This window comes from Geotrypetes seraphini, chromosome 2, assembly GCF_902459505.1.
Source record: "Geotrypetes seraphini chromosome 2, aGeoSer1.1, whole genome shotgun sequence".
NCBI classification, from domain to species: Eukaryota; Metazoa; Chordata; class Amphibia; order Gymnophiona; family Dermophiidae; genus Geotrypetes; species Geotrypetes seraphini.
The window spans coordinates 254,114,983-254,135,638 of NC_047085.1; the positions used below are offsets into that span (position 1 = coordinate 254,114,983).

The 20,656-nt window shown below is 45.5% G+C and overlaps 1 protein-coding gene across 3 annotated transcripts in view; it reads right to left on the bottom strand.

Moving 5' to 3' along the window:
* SGSM3 (small G protein signaling modulator 3) overlaps nucleotides 1–20,656 on the bottom strand; it is a 201,667-nt gene that overhangs the window by 36,310 nt on the left and 144,701 nt on the right. For all 3 annotated transcript variants that reach the window (XM_033929415.1, XM_033929413.1, XM_033929414.1), the window contains exons 13-15: nucleotides 20,109–20,264; nucleotides 12,368–12,422; nucleotides 2,192–2,241 (exon numbers count right to left, since the gene is read on the bottom strand). In XM_033929415.1, coding sequence (XP_033785306.1) covers nucleotides 2,192–2,241; nucleotides 12,368–12,422; nucleotides 20,109–20,264 — 261 coding nt within the window. The remainder of the gene's footprint in view (nucleotides 1–2,191; nucleotides 2,242–12,367; nucleotides 12,423–20,108; nucleotides 20,265–20,656) is intronic.

A 20,656-nucleotide genomic window follows, 5' to 3' on the forward strand; every position in this document is an offset into this window, starting at 1 on the left:
TCCTGAACAGACAAAATCAATCACTAAATTAAAAAAACAGACAAATCAATCATTAAATAAAAAAACTAAAAGCATTTCCCCTACCGTTGTTGTCTCTTTCCCTCCATGTGCCTTGCCTTCTGGCCTGCCCCCCAGTGTTATCTTTGGGCTGGTCCACTGTGCGATCAATGCAGCGTCTTCGGGCCGGCTCCTTGAGTGCTGTATTGCACAAAGCTGTGGGCAGCGGCTCCTCGCGCGCATCCCACGCCTCATCTAGAAGCCTTCCCTCTGACGTTGCAACGTCAGAGAGAAGGCTTCCGGTTCAGGCGCAGGAGCCTTTTCCCTCGGCTTTGTGCACTGCAACACTCAGGGAGCCGGCCCGAAGACACCACGTCGATCGCACCGTGGACCGGCAGCTCAAGAACATTGTCTTGGGCCCGATGGATGTGCTGGCCCTGTGGACCGGTGGTTGAAGAACACTGCCTAAGACCATCGGAAATATGTGTTTTCTGATGGTCTTAGGCGACCCCTGAGAAAGAGTCGTTCAACTCCCAAAGGGGTTGCGACCCACAGGTTGAGAACTGCTGCTCTATAAGATGTCCTCCCCTCTGCCCAGTTATCCAATTCCAGGATGAAGATTTCTGGGACAGTCCTGGATTTCTGGCCACAGCATACTACTACTACAACTCATCAGTTCTATAGAGCTACTAGACAAACGCAGAGCTGTGCATTATGGGACCTGCAGCACTGATTCCAATGAGCAGGATCAGGTAGCACAAATCCCACACTGCACTAGGATACAAGGTCAAAACCAGGGCTAGCCAGAAAGTACACAACCTGGAACTGGTTAACTTTGCATCTATGCATACTAACGCTACAAAAACTGAAGGGTGCCACTTTCTTCCAAGGCTGAAAATTGTTCTATTGGACAACTTGTGGCTGGACAACCAAAAAGAACAACGAAACTCTATATTTCTTTATCCATCAAATACCAGGAAATGAGGTTTTCACCTTTTTTCTAACCCCTAGAGATGTCAAATTACCCGGTTCCACCCATGCTCTGCTCATGCTTTGGAGACTTTGGGACAATCCTGGTCCTGAACTCACACCACAAAACAGTGTGAGAGCTGCAGTACCCGATCCCACCCATCAAAATCAACACCGCAAGTCTCAGGATGGGGGTGGATTATTCTGAGGTATAAAGAACAAATTTTTGTTACATAGAGCAGTTCGTTTACAAAAGTTAGATAGCTCTAAGTCTTATAGATGCTGGCACTGCCATCTTGAAGCAGGGACTTTATATCATTTATTATACTATTGTCCATTAATTTTGGCTTTTTGGAAATCAATATGGGGCCAAATAAATTGTTTGTTGGAAAATCCAGTGGCATTATCCTATGATACTGTTTTATTTGGCATGTCAATGAGGGCTAAAAGCCAAATTTCATCTAAGAACAAAAGGCTATTACTTATTACGACAGGTGTTGCTATACAACAAATTGGAAAAATTGGAAGAGGCTTAACTATAGTTTTTGGTGGAATTCCTTATGTCATATGTATAAAATGGAAAGAACGTTAGCCACACAGAAAGGGAATTTCAAGAAATTTCAGGAGATTTGGGAACCATTAACAAAATATTGTAATGTTTAATTATTGTTTTTTCCCTTTAAAAATGGAGGGGGGTGGAGGAAGGGGGGAGGTTGATGATAATGAATTTTAGTGTGTAGATTTGGGGGTCCATGATAAATATGTTAAGTATTGGAAATTGTGAATGATTAGGGAGGAGGGGGGTTTAATTCTGACATGGGCATTATTACAGTATTAAGTTTGATATGGAGTATAAAATGTTGTATTTACTGTTACATTTTAAAAAAGAACTGCAAAAAAAAAGAACAAATCAAAAGTAATCCAAACATTTTTTCTAAAGAACAAGATTATATAGTGTTGATCCAATTATTGCAGGTAACCATCCATCTCCTGCTCTAGTGTTTTTACCGCTCTGCCCATCTTGGGCTTGAAATACCATGCCAGACAGAGCACTTAACATCCACTTGAAAATGACAACATTTCTCTGCCTCATCTCAGAGCTTGGCCCAGTCTTCATCACATTCCATATAATCAGCAATCTTTACTCTTTCTTCTCTATCCAGGGAGGCCTAAAATACCTTCAATCTAAAACCCCAACAGTTACACAGAATTGTTCCAAACTTACCTCTTTACTCCGTTCATCCAAAACTTCCACAAACTTTGCTGGAAACCAACCTACAGAAAAAAAGATTACATCATGCTGCATTTGAATTTTTAGGATTCATTTTTCTATCTATCAAATTCACCTCATTTAATGATTCCCTCCCAACCATCCCAAGGCAGAGCTTTTTGATTTATAGACTCTCCAGCCAACCAGGAACAGGGCATTACTCTGGTAGGATTTTTCTGCCCTTTCTTTTTTTTCCTTCCAGGTGTAAGTACTTTTGCACCACAGCATAGCTGGGAAACATCCTGTCACCAAAGCTGCTGCTCAGGTTACAATTTCTGTCTCTGTGCAGACAGAAAATGTTACCTAGGCAGAGGGAGTACTTCCATGTATAAGCTGACTTCAGCTTGAATCTCTCATAAAGGAAGTAAAAGAATTGAGAGAGGAGGTTGCAAGACTGAGAAGCATCCATGAGAATGAAAGGTACATCAATGAAATGGTTCACGAGATGATAGATTTCCAGCAGTGGGGAAGAAGAGGCTGTGCTGAGGAAAGGCAGCTGGACTCATATTACAGAGCACTGAAAGATTGGTACTGTGACTCTCCTCGCCCTTGAACTGAAGAACCGGTAAGCTGTCCTAAAAGTGGAGGAGATGAGAGCATCCCAAGGAAGGAAGGACCAAAGCTTGAAATCCCCCAAATTACTGGATCCATGACCACTAGGAGGCATAAGGTAGTGGTAGTTGGCGATTCCCTTCTGAGGAGTACAGAAGTATCCATCTGCAGACCAGACATGATGTCACGAGAGGTATGCTGTCTGCCTAGTGCCAAAATCCAAGATGTTACGATGAGCTTGCCGAGACTCATCAAGCCTGATGACTACTATCCGATGCTGCTCATCCACACTGGCACCAATGATACTGCCAGGTACCTCTGCAAATGTGTCAAAAAAGTGACTTTGTGGCTCTGGGAGAGAAAGTGAAGCAGTCAGGTGAGCAGGCGATATTCTCGTCCATCCTCCCTGTTGAAGGTAAAGGCCAGGGAAGAGAAGCTCGCATCCTGGAGATGAATGCGTGGCTACGTGGAAGGTGTCGTTAATAGAGTTTTGCATGGGATGATCTTCCAAGGGCTGCTGAGCAGGGATGGTGTGCTTCTATCAAAGAAGGGAAGAAGTGTCTTTGCCAGCAGGCTGGCTAATTTACAGAAGAGGGCTTTAAACTAAAAGTGATGGGGCAGGGTGATCAAAACTCCTGGGGTAAAACACTGAATACCTCTACAAGGATGGGAAAATGAGGCAATGTCTGGAAAGAAGTATATACTAATGCTTGAAGTATGGGAAACAAGATTATGGATCTAGAAGCTGTGATGGAAGAAGAGGAGTTGGATATAGAACCATGACTGGGATGTAGTTATACTGGGCTATAATCTGTTCAGGAAAGACAGGGTAGAAAGAAAAGGAGTGGGAGTAGAATTATATGTTAAAGATCATATTAAAGCCACGCAATTGCAGGATCTGCAGGGCAAGGAAGAGGCACTGTGGATCAATTTGGAAAGAGGGAATAGTGAATATATTTACATTGGTGCGATATACAGGCCTCCTTTACAGACGGAAGAAGTAAATAGAGGTTTAATAGTAGACATTCAGAATATATCTAAAAAAAAAGGAAAGTTTTACTAATAGGTGATTTTAACATGCCGGATGTTTATTGTGGTATCCCTATTGCGGGGTCTTCTAGAAGTAGGGAGAGATTGCTCCAGCAATTGGTAATGGAACCCACACGGGATGGGGTCATAAAGCACAGTTACTTACCGTAACAGGTGTTATCCAGGGACAGCAGGCAGATATTCTTAACACATGGGTGACGTCACCGACGGAGCCCTCGGTACGGACCTTTTTAACTAGAAGTTTCTAGTTGGCCGCACCGCGCGTGCGCGAGTGCCTTCCCGCCCGACGGAGGAGTGCGTGGTCCCCAGTTAGTATAAGCCAGCTAAGAAGCCAACCCGGGGAGGTGGGTGGGACGTAAGAATATCTGCCTGCTGTCCCTGGATAACACCTGTTACGGTAAGTAACTGTGCTTTATCCCAGGACAAGCAGGCAGCATATTCTTAACACATGGGTGACCTCCAAGCTAACAAAGAGGGAGGTGGGATGGTTGGCCATTAGGAAAATAAATTTTGTAACACAGATTGGCCGAAGTGTCCATCCCGTCTGGAGAACGCATCCAGACAGTAGTGAGTAGTGAACGTGTGAACTGAGGACCAAGTGGCCGCCTTGCAGATTTCCTCGATGGGCGTGGAACGGAGGAAAGCTACAGAAGCAGCCATAGCTCGGACTCTGTGGGCCGTGACAGTTCCTTCCAGTGAGAGACCGGCCCGAGCATAGCAGAAAGCAATACAGGCAGCAAGCCAATTTGAAAGTGTCCGTTTGGAGACAGGACGACCCAAACGGTTGGGATCGAAAGATAAAAACAGCTGAGGGGATGTTCGTTGAGCTCTGGTACGATCAAGGTAGTAAGCAAGGGCACGCTTACAATCCAGCGTGTGCAACGCCTGTTCCCCAGGATGCGAGTGAGGCTTAGGGAAGAAGACGGGCAACACAATGGACTGGTTGAGGTGAAAAGCCGAGACCACCTTGGGAAGGAATTTAGGGTGGGTACGCAGAACAACCTTGTCATGGTGAAAAACAGTGAATGGTGGGTCAGCAACCAGTGCATGCAGTTCGCTAACCCTCCTGGCAGAGGTGATGGCAATTAGGAAAAGCACCTTCCAGGTAAGAAGCCTGAGCGAAGTAGTGGCAAGAGGCTCAAACGGAGGTTTCATGAGTGCTGAGAGAACCACATTGAGGTCCCAGACGACAGGAGGAGGCTTGAGAGGCGGTTTGATATTGAAGAGACCTCTCATAAATCTGGAAACCAGAGGATGAGCCGTGAGGGGTTTTCCGAGAATAGGCTCATGAAATGCAGTGATGGCACTGAGGTGGACTCTGATAGAGGTAGTTTTGAGGCCAGCATTGGACAGCGAGAGCAAATATTCCAATACAGTTTCCACCGCTAAGGAGGTGGGTTCCTGATGATGCCGGAGACACCACGAGGAGAATCTGGTCCATTTCTGATGGTAACATTGGAGGGTGGCCGGCTTCCTGGAGGCGTCCAAGATGAGGCGGACCGGCTGAGATAGGTTCTCTGGAGAGGTCAGCCCGAGAGAAACCAAGCTGTCAGGTGGAGCGAAGACAGATTGGGATGCAGTAGAGACTGATGTTGCTGCGTAAGTAGAGTAGGAAACACAGGAAGGAGAATGGGTTCCCTGGAGCTGAGTTGGAGCAGGAGTGAGAACCAGTGTTGGCGAGGCCACCGAGGTACGATAAGAATCATGGTGGCGTTGTCCTTGCGGAGTTTGGACAAGGTCCGCAACATCAGAGGAAGTGGAGGGAAGGCATACAGGAACCGATCTCTCCAGTCGAGCAGGAATGCATCCGGAGCCAGACGGTGAGGAGAGAAGAGTCTGGAGCAGAATTGGGGCAGCTGATGGTTGTGAGGTGCTGCAAAGAGGTCCACCTGCGGAGTGCCCCATCGAGCAAAGATGGAGAGCAGAGTCGGAGGGTCCAACGTCCACTCGTGAGGTTGAAGGATGCGGCTGAGATTGTCGGCCAGAGAGTTCTGTTCGCCCTGGATATAGACCGCCCTGAGAAAGAGATTGCGGTCCGTGGCCCAGGTCCAGATGCGCAGAGCCTCCAAGCAAAGGGGGCGAGATCCGGTGCCGCCTTGCTTGTTTATGTAGTACATGGCGACTTGATTGTCTGTGCACATGAGGAGGACTTGAGGGCAGAGAAGATGTTGGAAAGCCTTGAGGGCGTAGAACATGGCTCTGAGTTCCAGGAAATTTATGTGATGACGACGCTCCTGTGGGGTCCAAAGTCCCTGGGTGCGAAGATCTCCTAGGTGAGCTCCCCACGCGTAGGGGGACGCATCTGTGGTGATGATCATAGAGTGGGGGGGCAGATGAAAAAGTAGACCCCTGGAAAGATTTGAGGAGTTCAACCACCATTGGAGAGATCGCTGAAGAGATGATGTCACAGAGATGGGATGAGAAAGAAGATCCGTAGTCTGTGACCATTGGTTGGCGAGAGTCCACTGAGGTGTGCGAAGGTGGAGACGTGCCAGAGGAAGGACATGCACCGTCGAGGCCATGTGACCCAGGAGGACCATCATCTGTCGGGCAGGAATGGAGGGATGCGTGAGCACCTGACGACAGAGGTGGAGCAGGGTCCGCTGACGATCGGAGGGGAGAAAAGCCCTCATTAGTGTGGTGTCCAGAACTGCTCCAATGAATTGAAGTCGCTGGGTGGGAAGCAGATGCGACTTGGGGTAGTTGATCTCGAACCCCAGGAGGTGGAGGAGAGAGATGGTGTGATGAGTAGCCTGTAGCACAAGTTGAGATGAAGGTGCTTTCACCAACCAATCGTCCAAGTAGGGGAACACCTGGAGGTTGTGCGACCTGAGGAAGGCCGCTACCACTATAAGGCACTTGGTGAAGACCCTGGGTGAGGAAGCGAGGCCGAACGGTAGCACCTTGTACTGATAGTGGTGGTGCAGCACCTGGAACCGCAGGTAGCGGCGAGAATTCTGATTGATGGAGATGTGAGTGTAGGCCTCTTTGAGGTCCAGGGAACATAGCCAGTCGTGTTGAGAAAGAAGAGGGTAGAGCGTGGCAAGTGAGAGCATTCTGAACTTCTCCTTGACCAGACACTTGTTGAGGTCCCTGAGATCGAGAATGGGACGGAGGTCTCCCGTCTTTTTGGGTACCAGGAAGTAGCGGGAGTAGAATCCCTGACCCCTTTGATCTGGAGGTACTTCTTCGATGGCATTGAGAAGGAGGAGGGATTGAACCTCCCTCAGGAGGAGGGGGGTTTGAGATGAGTGCGAAGCAGACTCTACGGGAAGGTTGTCCGGTGGAAGAGTCTGGAAGTTGAGAGAGTAGCCGTGGCGGATGATGTTGAGGACCCACTGGTCCGACGTGATGACTTCCCAACGGCTGGAGAAAATGGTGAGACGACCCCCGATAGGCTGTGGAAGAGGCAGTGAGGGTGGATGACTGGCTATGCCCTGGAGAGAAGAGTCAAAAGGGCTGAGATTGTTTAGCAGGCTGAGAAGGCTTAGAGGGTTGAGTGGCCTGAGATCGAGCCTGAGCATGGTGCTGCTGTTGACGGGGTCGCCGAGATTGTTGGGGAGGCGGATTGAGTGGCCTGGCTGAGAACCTCCGCTGGTAAGATGATTGAGGCCGATAGGGTCGGGCAGGCGGAGCCTTCTTTTTCGGCTTGATCAGGGTGTCCCACCTGGTCTCATGGGCAGAGAGTTTCTGGGTGGTGGAATCCAGTGACTCTCCAAAGAGTTCATCCCCGAGACAGGGGGCGTTGGCCAAACGATCCTGGTGGTTGATGTCCAGGTCGGAGACTCTGAGCCAGGCTAAGCGACGCATGGCTACGGCCATGGCAGAGGCCCGAGAGGTGAGCTCAAAGGAGTCGTATATTGAGCGGACCATATATTTGCGCATTTGGAGAAGACCAGAGATGTGTTGTTGGAATAGCGGGACCTTGCGCTCAGGCAGGTACTTCTGGAGGGCAGACAGTTGCTGGACCAAGTGTTTCAGATAGAAAGAAAAATGGAAGGAATAGTTGTTTGCCCTGTTGGCAAGCATGGCATTCTGGTAAAGCCTCTTGCCAAACTTGTCCATGGTCTTACCTTCTCTGCCAGGAGGGGTAGAGGCATAAACACTGGAGCCCTGAGTCTTTTTTAAGGTGGATTCCACCAGAAGGGACTCATGGGGCAATTGAGATTTGTCGAATCCAGGAATAGGGATGACACGGTAAAGGTTGTCCAGTTTACGGGGGGCTCCCGGTACCGTGAGGGGATTTTCCAAGTTTTTGTAGAACGTTTCCCGTAGGATGTCATGCACGGGAAGCTTGAGGAACTCCTTAGGAGGTTGTTCAAAGTCTAAAGCCTCTAGAAAGGCTTGAGACTTTTTTGAGTCAGATTCTAGGGGAAGAGACAGGGCAGCAGACATTTCTCTCAGAAATTTAGAAAATGAGGACTGCTCTGGTTTAGAGGTGGCATCGGGTGCCGATGGTTCCTCATCAGATGAGGAGGGATCCTCCTCGGTACCGAGAGGAGTTTCCTCCCATAAGTCAGGGTCCCTGACCTCTGGTGCATGTCGAGACACCGGGGTGGAGGGCGCGGTGTGGCGGGTCTTGGACAAAGACTTTCCAGAGCGCACCGAAACGGTACCAGGGGAGGACGATCGGCGTCGATCTCGGTCCCGAGAAGAATGCCGTACCGCCTGGTGCCGAGGAGGATCCAATGTGGCCTGAGAATGAACCACCGGATCGCCATGAAGTTGTTGGGCCGAAAGGATCGGCATGGAGGTGTTCACCGGTACCGAAGGGGTGGACACCGGGGGCTCGGTACGGGGCTCGGGCCGGTCTGGTACCGGAAGGAGCAGTGCCAGGATAGTGGGCAACAGTTGTTCAAGTTGTTTCTTCAACTGCTCCTGGAGTTGAGCCTTTAAGATGGCCGAGATACGGTCATCTAGGGGTGGCATCGGAACCGCTTTCTTTTTCTTCGGTTCCTTGGATGCCGCTCCACGCCCCGGCGATGAGGAGGCCGATGACGAGGCACTCACCGAGATCGGGGCGGAGCGTTTGCGGGACCGGTGCGATGCCGGTAGGGACGGTGTCGCCACCGTAGCTGGAGGGCGCTCGAGGGAAGAGGAAGGCTTCTTAGCCGGCTTACCTGGCGCCAGCGACGCCGATGTGGGGTCGGTCGGTGTCGAGGTCGACGGTGCCGATTTTTGAGGTACCGCCGTTGAAGGTGAGGAGTCCATCGCCGACTCGGTGCCGAAGAGAAGAGTTTGTTGAATTCTTCGGTTTTTAAGGGTTCTCTTTTGAAGAGTGGCACAGCGGGTGCAGGAGTCCGCCCGATGCTCCGGACCCAGACACTGCAAACACCAATTGTGTGGGTCAGTTATGGAGATCGGGCGTGCACACCGCTGGCACTTCTTAAAACCGACCTGCGGGGGCATGAAGGGGAAGATAGCCTCCGCAAAATCGAAGCCCGAGGCCTGTATACTGGCAACAGGCCCCGCCGGGGCAAAAACGAAAGAAAAAAGGCGAAAAAGCAAAGTTTTTTTTTTTTTTTTTTTTTGCAAATCAAAGAAAAATAAACCCGAAGGTAAAGAGAGAAAAAATAAGGAAAAAAGCGCGAGCGGGAAGGCAAAAAAGTGGTTTCAACGGCCGTTGAAAAAACACACGCGTCTTCTTCGCTCCGCGGAAACGAAGAAACTGGGGACCACGCACTCCTCCGTCGGGCGGGAAGGCACTCGCGCACGCGCGGTGCGGCCAACTAGAAACTTCTAGTTAAAAAGGTCCGTACCGAGGGCTCCGTCGGTGACGTCACCCATGTGTTAAGAATATGCTGCCTGCTTGTCCTGGGATAATGGACTTAATGCTTACAAACGGGGAAAGTGTTTCTGATGTTACAGTGGGTGATCATCTGGCACCCAGTGATCACTGCATGGTACGGTTTAATATTAAGATGGGTATAGAGAGGGCTCGGTCAAAAGCAAAGGTTCTAGACTTTTTTAAAAACAAACTTTGTTCGGATGGGGGTTTATGTCAAGGAATTGTCTGGATGGAAATATCTGGAAGGTGTGGATATGCGGTGGGCAAAACTGAAAGGAGTGATTGTAACGGTGACAAACCTTTTTGTGAGGCAAGTAAGTAAAAGTAAGAGGAAAAGAAGGCCGCTTTGGTTCTCAAAAGTAGTAGCTGAGAAGGTAAGGAATAAGAGGTTAGCTTTTATAAACTACAAAAGATCGCAGACAGAAGAAGACAGGCAAAAATATCTGGAAAAGTTAAGAGAGGCTGGTCGTGTAGTCAGGAAAGCAAAGATGCAAATGGAAGAAAAATAGCTGACATGGTAAAACGGGGAGACAAGACTTTTTTTTAGATATATTAGTGACAGGAAGAAGTGCAAAAGTAGCATTGTGAGACTCAAAGATGAAGGGGAGGAATATGTAGAAGCTGATAAAGAAAAGGCCGAATTGCTTGACAAATATTTCTGTTCTGTATTAACAGCTGAAGTGCCAGGAGAATGACCACAGAAGACAAACATGAATAGGGATGGAGGAGTAATAGACCCTGATCGATTTTCAGAGGGTTGTGTTCATGAGGAACTAACTAAAATAAAGGCAGACAAAGCAATGGGGCCGAATGGTGTACATCCGAGGGTGTTGAAGGAACTTAGGGAAGTTCTGGTAGCTCCGTTGACTGACCTTTTCAATGAGTCTCTAGAGTCGGAGTGGTACCGGGGGACTGAAGAAGGGCAGAGGTGATCCATCAGTAAGGAAGAAGTAGGGAATTACAGGCCGGTAAGTCTGACTTCTGTGATAAGCAAATTAATGGAAACACTTTTAAAACAGAGAATGGTCAAGTTTCAGGAATCCTGTGGATTACAGGACCGGAAGCAACATGGATTCACTAGACAAATCTGATCAATTTCTTTGACTGGGTGACCAGAGAATTGGAAAGAGGATGTGCGCTAGATGTGATGTATTTAGATTTTAGCAAAGCCTTTGACATTGTTCCACATAGACATCTAATAAATAAAGTGAGTGACCTCGGGATGGATCCCAAAGTGATGGGCTAGGTCAAGAACTGGTTGAGTGGAAGGCAACAGAGGGTAGTGATCAATGGAGATCGCTCTGTGGAAAGGGATGTTACCAGTGGTGTGCCTCAAGGTTCTGTTCTTGGGCCTGTTCCTTTTAACATTTTTATAAATGATATTGCTGAAGGGATGTCAGGTAAGATTTGCCTCTTTGCGGATGATACCAAAATCTGCAGTAGAGTAGGCACGCCAGATGGTGTGAATAATATGAAGAAAGACCTGGCAAAGCTTGAAGAATGGTCTGAAATTTGGCAGCTAAAATTAAATGCTAAGAAATGCAAGGTCATGCATTTAGGCTGCACAAACCCGAGGGAATGGTACAGTTTAGGGGTGAAGAACTTATGTACATGACAGAAGAGCAGGACTTGGGTGTGATTTTATGTGATGATCTTAAGGTGGCCAAACAGGTTGAAAAGGTGATGATGAAAGCTAGAAGGATGCTAGGTTGCATAGGGAGAGGTATGACCAGTAGGAAAAAGGAGCTATTGATGCCCCTGTATAAGACTTTGGCGAGACCTCATTTAGAATATTGTGTACAATTCTGGAGGCTGCACCTTCAAAAAGATATAAAAAGGATGGAGTCAGTCCAGAGGAAGGCTACCAAAATGGTACGTGGTCTTCATCATAAGGCGTATGGGGACAGACTTAAAAGATCTGTATACTTTGGAGGAAAGGTGGTAGAGGGGAGATATGACAGAGATGTTTAAATACCAACGTAATGTAAATGCACATGAGTTGAGTCTCTTTCATTTGAAAGGAAACTCTGGAATGAGAGGGCTTAGTATGAAGTTAAGAGGTGATAGGCTCCGGAGTAATCTAAGGAAATACAATTTTACAGAAAGGGTGGTAGATGCGTGAAACAGTCTCCCAGAAGAGGTGATGGAGGCAGAGACTGTGTCTGAATTCAAGTTGGCCTGTAATAGGCATGTAGGATCTCTTGGAGAGAGAAAGAGATAATGGTTACTACGGATGGGAAGACTAGATGGGCCATTTGGCCTTTATCTGCCATCATGTTTCTATGGCCTATCACAATGAAATGCAGATTATCATGGTAATAAATTTGCACATTCATTGATTATTGCATCCCACAGTTAATTTTTTGTGGGAACCTTGCATTAGAAGCCATGTAGTCAACAGCTCTAACATGCAGCATTCTACATCAGCCCCTCAGTCAGCAAAATGCACTGAAAAACCAATGGCATTCCATCTAATGCCATACATAGTCATTGATATTCAGTCCACTATCCACAAAGATTAAACCACATAGCTATTTGGATAGTGGACTGAAATGGGGGCAGTCACTAGTCTCCACATATATTCAGTGCCATTCACTATCTGGAATGGTACAGAATATATGGATAATTAAAAATGTTACAGCCAATGTTAAAAAAAAAAAAAAAATAATCAGAACAAAATTAAATGCTGACTGTGGCTCAGAAACATACATCTTTACACAATAAAGCCTGGATCCTCTCACCTCTCAGTCCATTCAGCTCTCCCACCCAGCAGTGTTCGTCTTTCTGTGAAATGATCTGTGAAGGACAGATGTAGATATTAGTAGACCTTGCACCCCACCATTAGTACTGCAGAAGTGTGTGTTTTCTAGGCTCCAGCTGAAGTGGGTAGTGATTTGACAGCTCACACAGCACTGAGTAAGGTCCTGTGTCTTTTCCTGCTCCCTTTGAATTGGGAACCACATGGAAAAAAACTATTTTCCTCTACCTGCTCCCAGTGTGTAACCAAGTCCTCTTCTCCCCCCCCAACTTCCTCCCCCTCCCATCTCTCCTTAGATTGAAGCTAGAAGCTCCTTGAACTCATATACTTAGCACTACTTTAATTATCCTTGTTAGCGTCAAAGTTCAACATAAAGGAGAATTTAGATCTTACCTGCTAATTTTCTTGTCTTTAGTCCCACCAGACCAGTCTAGAACCTATGGGTTGTGTATGTCAAACAGAAGATGGGAACAGAGAAGTAAAGTCCTTTGTGCTTCACCCTATAAAGGCATCATGCATGTTGAGGCCATCAATATTTTGAATGTTAAAGCAAAGTACTAAGTGTTTTCTTTTTCCTGTTGAATTGTCACCTTAATACTCTTTGCAACATATTGTTGAAAATGCAATTTTTAAAAATGTAGAAAATTGTATGCTGAAGATGAGAAGAGAGTTAACAGTCCCTATCCATATCACAAAGAGGTAAAATTACCACACACTAGAGCAGGGGTCCCCAAAGTCCCTCCTTGAGGGCTGAATCCAGTCGGGTTTACAGAATTTCCTCAATGAATATGCATGAAATCTATGTGCATGCACTGCTTTCAATGCTTATTCATTGGGGAAATCCTGAAAACCCGACTGGATTCGGCCCTCCCTGCACTACAGAAGTCAAGAAGCATCCAATATAATAGGAAGGGAATTTCAGGACTGGTCTGGTGGTGACAACAAAGAAAGCAAATAAGACTCAATTTCTTCTTTGTTAATGTTCTCATCAGACCAGTCCAGAACCTGTAGGATACAGAAAAGCAATATCTAATAAGGGTGGATATCCTCAACTGGTACCCTAAAATCTGCATCGAAAACAGAGCTATGATACTCTTTGCCACAAACTACAGTGCTTCATAAGAACAAGAATGGAGATACAAATTGCTGCTCTAGAAACATTAACAGCCTCTTTTCCAAAGGTGCGCTAGTGGCTGCACTGCGCTAACGGCCCCGAAGCCCATAGAGATTTAAAGCGCTTCGGGGCTGTTGCCGCATGGCTTTGTAAAAGAGGCCATAAGAGTCTAGCTCTGTATCAAAGATACTACCCCTCTTGTGCAATAAGCTGTTATAGCTTTGGAAAACTGCTTGCCATAACAAAGAATGGATGAAAATTTATGTAAGCCAACAAAGATATGTTTAGAAGCAGTTTGTCCTTAACTGTCAAAAAGGACAATTTGTTCAGTGTTTAATACCAATAGTAACTTCCAAATACCTCATCAGTGGACTATGAGCATGCAAGAATGCAAATTTCTAAATTGCTGACCACAACTTTCTCTATGAAAGGAAGAATAAGACATAGATTCTCATAAAAAAAGAGAGATACAACTTTAGGAAGAAATATGGTTCTGCTCTGACTGAAAAACAATTCCTCTGCAAAATGGAAGGGCTTATATTTCAGAAAGGACCAAACCTCAAGTTAAAGTCATAACAATATATGATTAAGGAGAAGGAAGTGATGTCACAGCCCAAGATGGCAGCTTAACTCAAATGCTCTGTCGAGGCTGCTAATTAATCTTTAAAACTCACTCTATGCAAGAATCATGAGCAGGTTTCCCAGGTGGTGGTTATATAACTGAGGATGGCCACGCGGAAAAACTTAGATAAATTCCGTTTTCCAATGGAACCGGGGGTGAAATCAAAGCCGGCGTCTGGGCCGCCCCCAACAGACAAGGAAAAACCGTTGGCTGCTACCTCCTCCAGGTCCAAAGACGAGGGCCTGTCTGGGGCGGTGGGAAATAGTGTTTTGCCCTCTGCATCGGCAGTTCCCCCATGATTTCAAGAACTTAAATAAAAGATGGTGGGGGTGCGCCAGGATGTAAAATCGGCGCTGGAAGAGATCAAAGCGGAGGTGCAAGAGTTGGGCATGTGAGTTGCGACCTCCGAGGATCAAATGGCCAAAATGGTGGCGGAGGCAGCTGAGCAAAAGTTGTCGGTCAGCGTGCACGACTCACTTGTAAAGGAATTGCAGGCTCAAGTTGAAGATTTGGAGAACCAGTCCCAGCGCTGCAATATCCAATTCAAGGGGATCCCAGAGACAGAAGAGTTTCGGGATTGTGCGGTGGTGGTGAGAGATTTATATGGTTCGCTATTGGGGCTGGAAGATGCTGCAGAACGGGGCAAGCTTCATATTCAGTGAGCACATTGAAGTGTGGGATCTCCAAGAGGAGCAAATGTGCGAGATATCATTGCCTGCTTTGGGGATTATGGCACCAAGGAGCGCATCATGGCTAAAGTGAGGGGGTCTCCGGAATGGCGTTGGAAAGGAATCCAGGTGGGCACCTTTCAAGACCTGGCCTGGGCCACCCTACAAAAGAGGTAAGCTTTTCGAGAAGTGACTGGTTTATTGCGGGCTGAAGGACATAGGTATTGTTGGTTGTTTCCCTTCGGCGCTTGATTATCATCAATGGGAAATCTAAAAAAGTCCAAATGGTGAAGGAGGCGTGGAAGGTGTTGCGGGAGTTGGGGTGTCGTAACATCTCGGGACCAGAACAAGGATCTGCGGCTTTGTCTACATCTTGAGCAACAGGGTCCTAGCATGTGGAGGGGTGTTTTGGTCTTGCTCTATATCCGTTGACCTTTGGACAGGGTTCTGGTGACTTTTGTATACGATTTTTACTGTTTATTTCTATGTGAGTTTCCCTTTGCTCATTAAAAGGGTGTGTACATTGGATTGTTGGGTGATGGGGGAGGGGACTGGGGATGGTTTCAAGTGTATAGGTGAGTGAATGAGTATGGATGAGGCTGGGGGGCAGTCGGAGTGGGTGTTCATTTCCTGCTGGTATGTCTGGTCCTGGTGGCATGAGACCACATTTGGCTGGGGGGAGGGGGGTTTCACGAGAATTGAGGCGGGGAGGGGTGGGGGTAAATGCTGTTCAGTCACAGAATGTAAACGGTTTTAATAATCCGGGGAAGAGGAGTATTGTGTGGATGGAAGTGCTAAGTTTGCAGTGGGATGTTATATTAATTCAGGAAACCCATCTGAAGGGAAGGGATGCTCATTTGTTGCACCATCATGGCTTTGATAGGGTATTTACCCATCAGGCTGCATGGGAACAAAAGAAGGGTGGGTTGGCCATTCTGATACGTAGAGGGGTAGGGTTGGTAATTGACAAGAAGTATCGGGATAAGGAGGGTAGATGTCTGGCTATCAGGGGAACATATCAGGGGAAGCCTTTCACCATCGTTAATGTTTATGGCCCCAATTCACACCAGGCTCTTTATTAAAAATCTTTAACTGCGCCTCTGTTAGATTTTGTGCAGGGGGCAGATTTTGTAGTGGGAGACTTTAATGTTACGCCTGATGCCCTTTTAGATCATTCTACAGGTGGTCCTAGGTGCCATAGGAAAGCGTTTTTGGATCTCATGAAGGCCTTAAATTTATTTGATTGATAGAGGACTACTCATGCGGCACAGAGGAATTATACCTTTTACTCCCATGCTGCTCTGCATTATTCAAGCCTGGATGGGATCTGGGCCCATAGGAATTTGTAGGGGGACTTGGACCAGGCAGAAATTAAGGCTATCCAGATTTCGGACCATGCTCTGGTTTGGGTGTCCTGGAAGAAGTTTGGCAAGCCTAGGGGATGTACTTTTAGAGACTTAATGAATCATTGATGGGGGATCCTAAGGTGACTGAGGAGGTCCGCTCTGCTATAGCTCGTTATTTGGAAGAGAATGATAATGGGGAGGTGATGGATGCAATTCTCTGGGATGCTCTCAAGGTAGTGGTGAGGGAGGGAGTTAAATTAAATGAGGGGTGAGGAAAAAGAAGAAAAGAGATGCTAGGACCCTGCATGTACAGGAAGAACTGATTCGGTTGGAGTTTTTGCATAAGGATAACTTGGATCCTGGGATAGCATGCCAAATGCAGTCTTTAGGAGCGGAACTGCAAAAGTTCCAGTTGGAGGATATGGCCTTTATGAGAGCTAGATTGAAACAAAGTCTTTTTGAATATGGGAATAAGTCTGGTGCACAATTGGCTAGATTCCTTTTTTTTTTTTTTTTAATCTTTATTCATTTTACATCTTACAACAAGTGTAACAATATATAACAGTTAAATTGAATACAACACTTGAATCTCTATCATATTCAACATTAAAACATAAAATTTTTTAACCCATTCCCTTCCAATCCAACTATAGCCTATGTGTTCAAAGCTCATATACAATATTCTTTATTACTGATCTAAATATTTAATAAAATTATAAAATCCCTCCCCCATCCCTTCCTTATTGCATTTATAATGGAAAAATGGTATTTATTCATTACAATATCTTGTCAATGGTCCCCAGATTTTATTAAAATTATTATAGTTCCCTCTTTGTATAGCAATTACTCTTTCCATTTTATAGATGTGACATAATGAATTCCACCAGAAGCAATAATTGAGTCTATTCCATTTCTTCCAATTAAATATGATTTGTTGTATGGCGACTCCTGTCATGATCAATAAAAGCTTATTATTGTTAGATGAAATTTGACTCTTTGCCCTCATTGATATTCCAATTGTTTATTGGTTTTCCAATAAACAATTTATTTGACCCCAAATAGATTTCCAAAAGGCCAAAATAAAGGCACAATAAAATAATAAATGATCTAGAGTCCCTACTTCGAGATTACAATGTCAGCATCTATTAGACTTAGAGCTATTCAACTTTTGTAATCTAACTGGGGTCCAAAAAACTCTATATGGAAGAGAAAAAACCAAGTTTGTCTCATAGATGCGGAGACTGTAGATCTCATTCTCCAAGACCAAATCCGTGGCCATTGAGACGCAGTAATCTGATGCTTAATCTCAATGCTCTTAGGAAACGTAGATCGGTAGCTATGATCCAGGAAATCAAAGGGAGGGGGGGACGATGACTATTTTTCACACTGATGCTGAAATTCAGGCTAGTTTTTTTTACGTATTATAGAGAGCTCTATCAGGGGTGTTATGTACCATCAGGGGATGCCATTGGGACTTTCCTTGTAAGTATAGGTGGTGTATACAAAACCACTGCTTAGGAATACAGTCTCTTGCTTACAACTAGTCCTAACATGAAAGGTAAGCCATCCAGAATCTGAGCTCTTTTGGAAGTTGCTAAAAATAGAACTCCCCTTCCCCCACCCCATATACACAGCAGAGAAATGCTCACCTGGACCATGAATGTCAAGCAAACCTATCCTTGTAGAAAAATGGTGAAAGGTTTCAAACGTATTGTGGTGCTCTCACCAATAAAAACCAAGAATATTTCATTTTTTTGTTATCTCCACTCAGAAGACACACTCCTCTAACACCCCTGCTCCACTTTAAATATCTTAAATTTTAGGAGCTTAAGAGGTAACCCTCTTGCTCAACCGACACCCAGTTCCTCCAACTAGGTCAGGCGCTGCCTCAGCAAACATTCCATAAGCTGTACAGTGTGTCATAACCATTCATTGGAGACACAGAAATACTGATGGCCTCAAGATGCATATGATACCCATATAAGGCAAAGCCCATAGGACTTATTTTTTACTGTCTCCATCTACAGTTCGACACACAACCCACAGGTTCTAACCTATACAAGCTCAAGGTGACAGATCAGAGAGGAAGTGGGAAAGAAGTAGGGGACGGGGGCATGGAGAAGCAAGAGGAGGGACCTAGAAGTAGGGGGTGCTATACAAAGGCTGAAACAGTTAATTGTCAAAGAGGTGGGTCTTCAGGTTTTTTTCTGAATGTGGTGTAGTTTGTCTCTTTCCCGATTGCTTCTGGTAGGTTATTCCAGGTTTTTACACCCAGCTAAGTTAACATAGAGTGGAAAATTCGCTTATAGTGGAGGTATTTTGTGGATGGCAGGTTCAGTTGGATTCGGTTAAGGATTCTTTTTGATGTCGACCAAACAGTAGATAATAATTGGACGAAAGGGGCTGCTGAGTTTACATATAGAATCTGGTGTAGGATACATGATGTTTTGAAAATTATTCGGGATGATATTGGGAGCCAGTATAGTTGCCTGATGAAGATTGTGATTAAGTCATATTTCTTTAATTTATAGATTAGTCTAACGGCTGTGTTCTGGATGAGCTGCAATTTATGGATAAGAGTGGTGTTGATGCCAAGATAGGTGGAGTTGCAATAGTCCAGTTGAGGTAAGACCATCATCTGAACGATCAGAGCAAAGTGATGTGGGTGGAAGTATGGTCTTGTGAGTCGCAGTTGACGCATAGTGTAGATCAGAGGTCTCAAAGTCCCTCCTTGAGGGCTGCAATCCAGTCGGGTTTTCAGGATTTCCCCAATGAATATGCATGTGATCTACGTGCATGCACTGCTTTCAATGCATATTCATTGGGGAAATCCTGAAAACCCGACTGGATTGCGGCCCTCAAGGAGGGACTTTGAGATCCCTGGTGTAGATGGTCTTTTTCCGAAGGTTAAGAGATTTGAGGTTCCATTGTGAGAGTGTCGTCTAAGATGCAGCCTAGTACCTTGGTGGATTTTTCCATTGTGAGAGTGATGCCCTAATGAAAGAGTAAGGTTAGATATGACATTCTGTTGTGCGGTGCGTAAACCAATGGCTTTGGTCTTGGTGGCGTTCAGTTTCAACTTGTTGTTCTTTGCCCAGGTTTAGATTTTATCTATATTGTTTGAGATTTTTTTCAGCAATATTAGGATGGTTATTGGTTATGGGATGAGGAGGAGGATGTCGTCGGTATAAGATAGTACAGTTTCATCTTCCATATTGATGTGTCCCAGCGAGCTCATGAATAAATTGAATAGGATTGGGGATAAAGGTGAGCCTTGTAGGATGCCACAGAATGCCTTCCAAGGGTTGGAGTATGATTTTTGCCTTTTGACCAAATATTCACGATTTTGTAGGAAATCAGCAAACCCTTTCAGTACTGTCCCTGTTTTTCTGATTTCCGAGAGTTTGGTTAGGATTAATTGGTGGTCCACTGAGTCGAAAGCTGCGGAGATATCAAATTGGAGCAGTATTGCCTGATGACCCGAGCTTAGCAACTGTTTGATTTTAGTGATTAGAGTGATGATGAGGAGCTCGGTGCTGTGCTTTTTTCGGAAGCCGTATTGGGATGTGTGAAGGCAGGAGTGTTGCTCTATGTATGAGGCTTGCTGCTTGCTGACATGGGACTCAAGGATTTTAGTGAGGATCGGAATGCCAGCAATCGGTCTGTAGTTAGATGCTATGGAGAGGTCTGCTTGGGCTGTTTTCGGTATAGGGGTTAAGGCTATTTTACCCATTTCTTTGGATAGGTTCCTTTGGTTCAGGGAACTATTTAGCAGGTTGGGGAGCCAGTTAATGATATGATGCGGATCTGCTGAAAGAAAGTATGGAGGACAGGTTCTGCACTGATCTGGTAAGTTCTTTAAGGAAAATGCCATTTTCATGCAACCACCACCAGTCTTCATCTCCTTACTCTCTTTTTTTTTTTTTTTTTACAAAACATGATTAGAGCATGTACTGTTCTATAGAAAGGTATACCGTGATAATGTCATTCTTTCGGAACCCCAGCTCGTCATCATCGTGGCGCTCGAAGTCCAGTAATGCCTTGGCCCTGCGCCGCCGACTACGTGAGCATGCCACATAGTTCTCATGGTCTCTCTGGTGGCTCTCCATGGTGTAATCAGGGGTCAGATCCTAGAAAGAGAGAGAGAGAGAGAAAAAGATGACAAAAGGAAATCACTTAGACTTTAAGCCAAGAACTGAGTAAGGATAAGCCAGATTATGCCAATGACTCCTTTTTTTATCTAGAGTATTCTAGTCTCTATTAAATGGTGAAGATTCTATCACCAATACATTTGTTTTATTATTGCATCTGTATGAAATCTCCAATGTGAGTTACCGACATTACAAGAAATTTTTTAAACTGAAGAAATTTTTAAAACTGAAAAAAAAAACAGTTGAATCTTTTCTAATTTATAGCAGTTTGGGGTTTCCTGTCATCTTCAACAAATATTGATAGCTGTAACTGGGACTTTCAGGCTCATCAGAATGACCTCCAAAATAAAAAATCCTCAACACAAAAAATT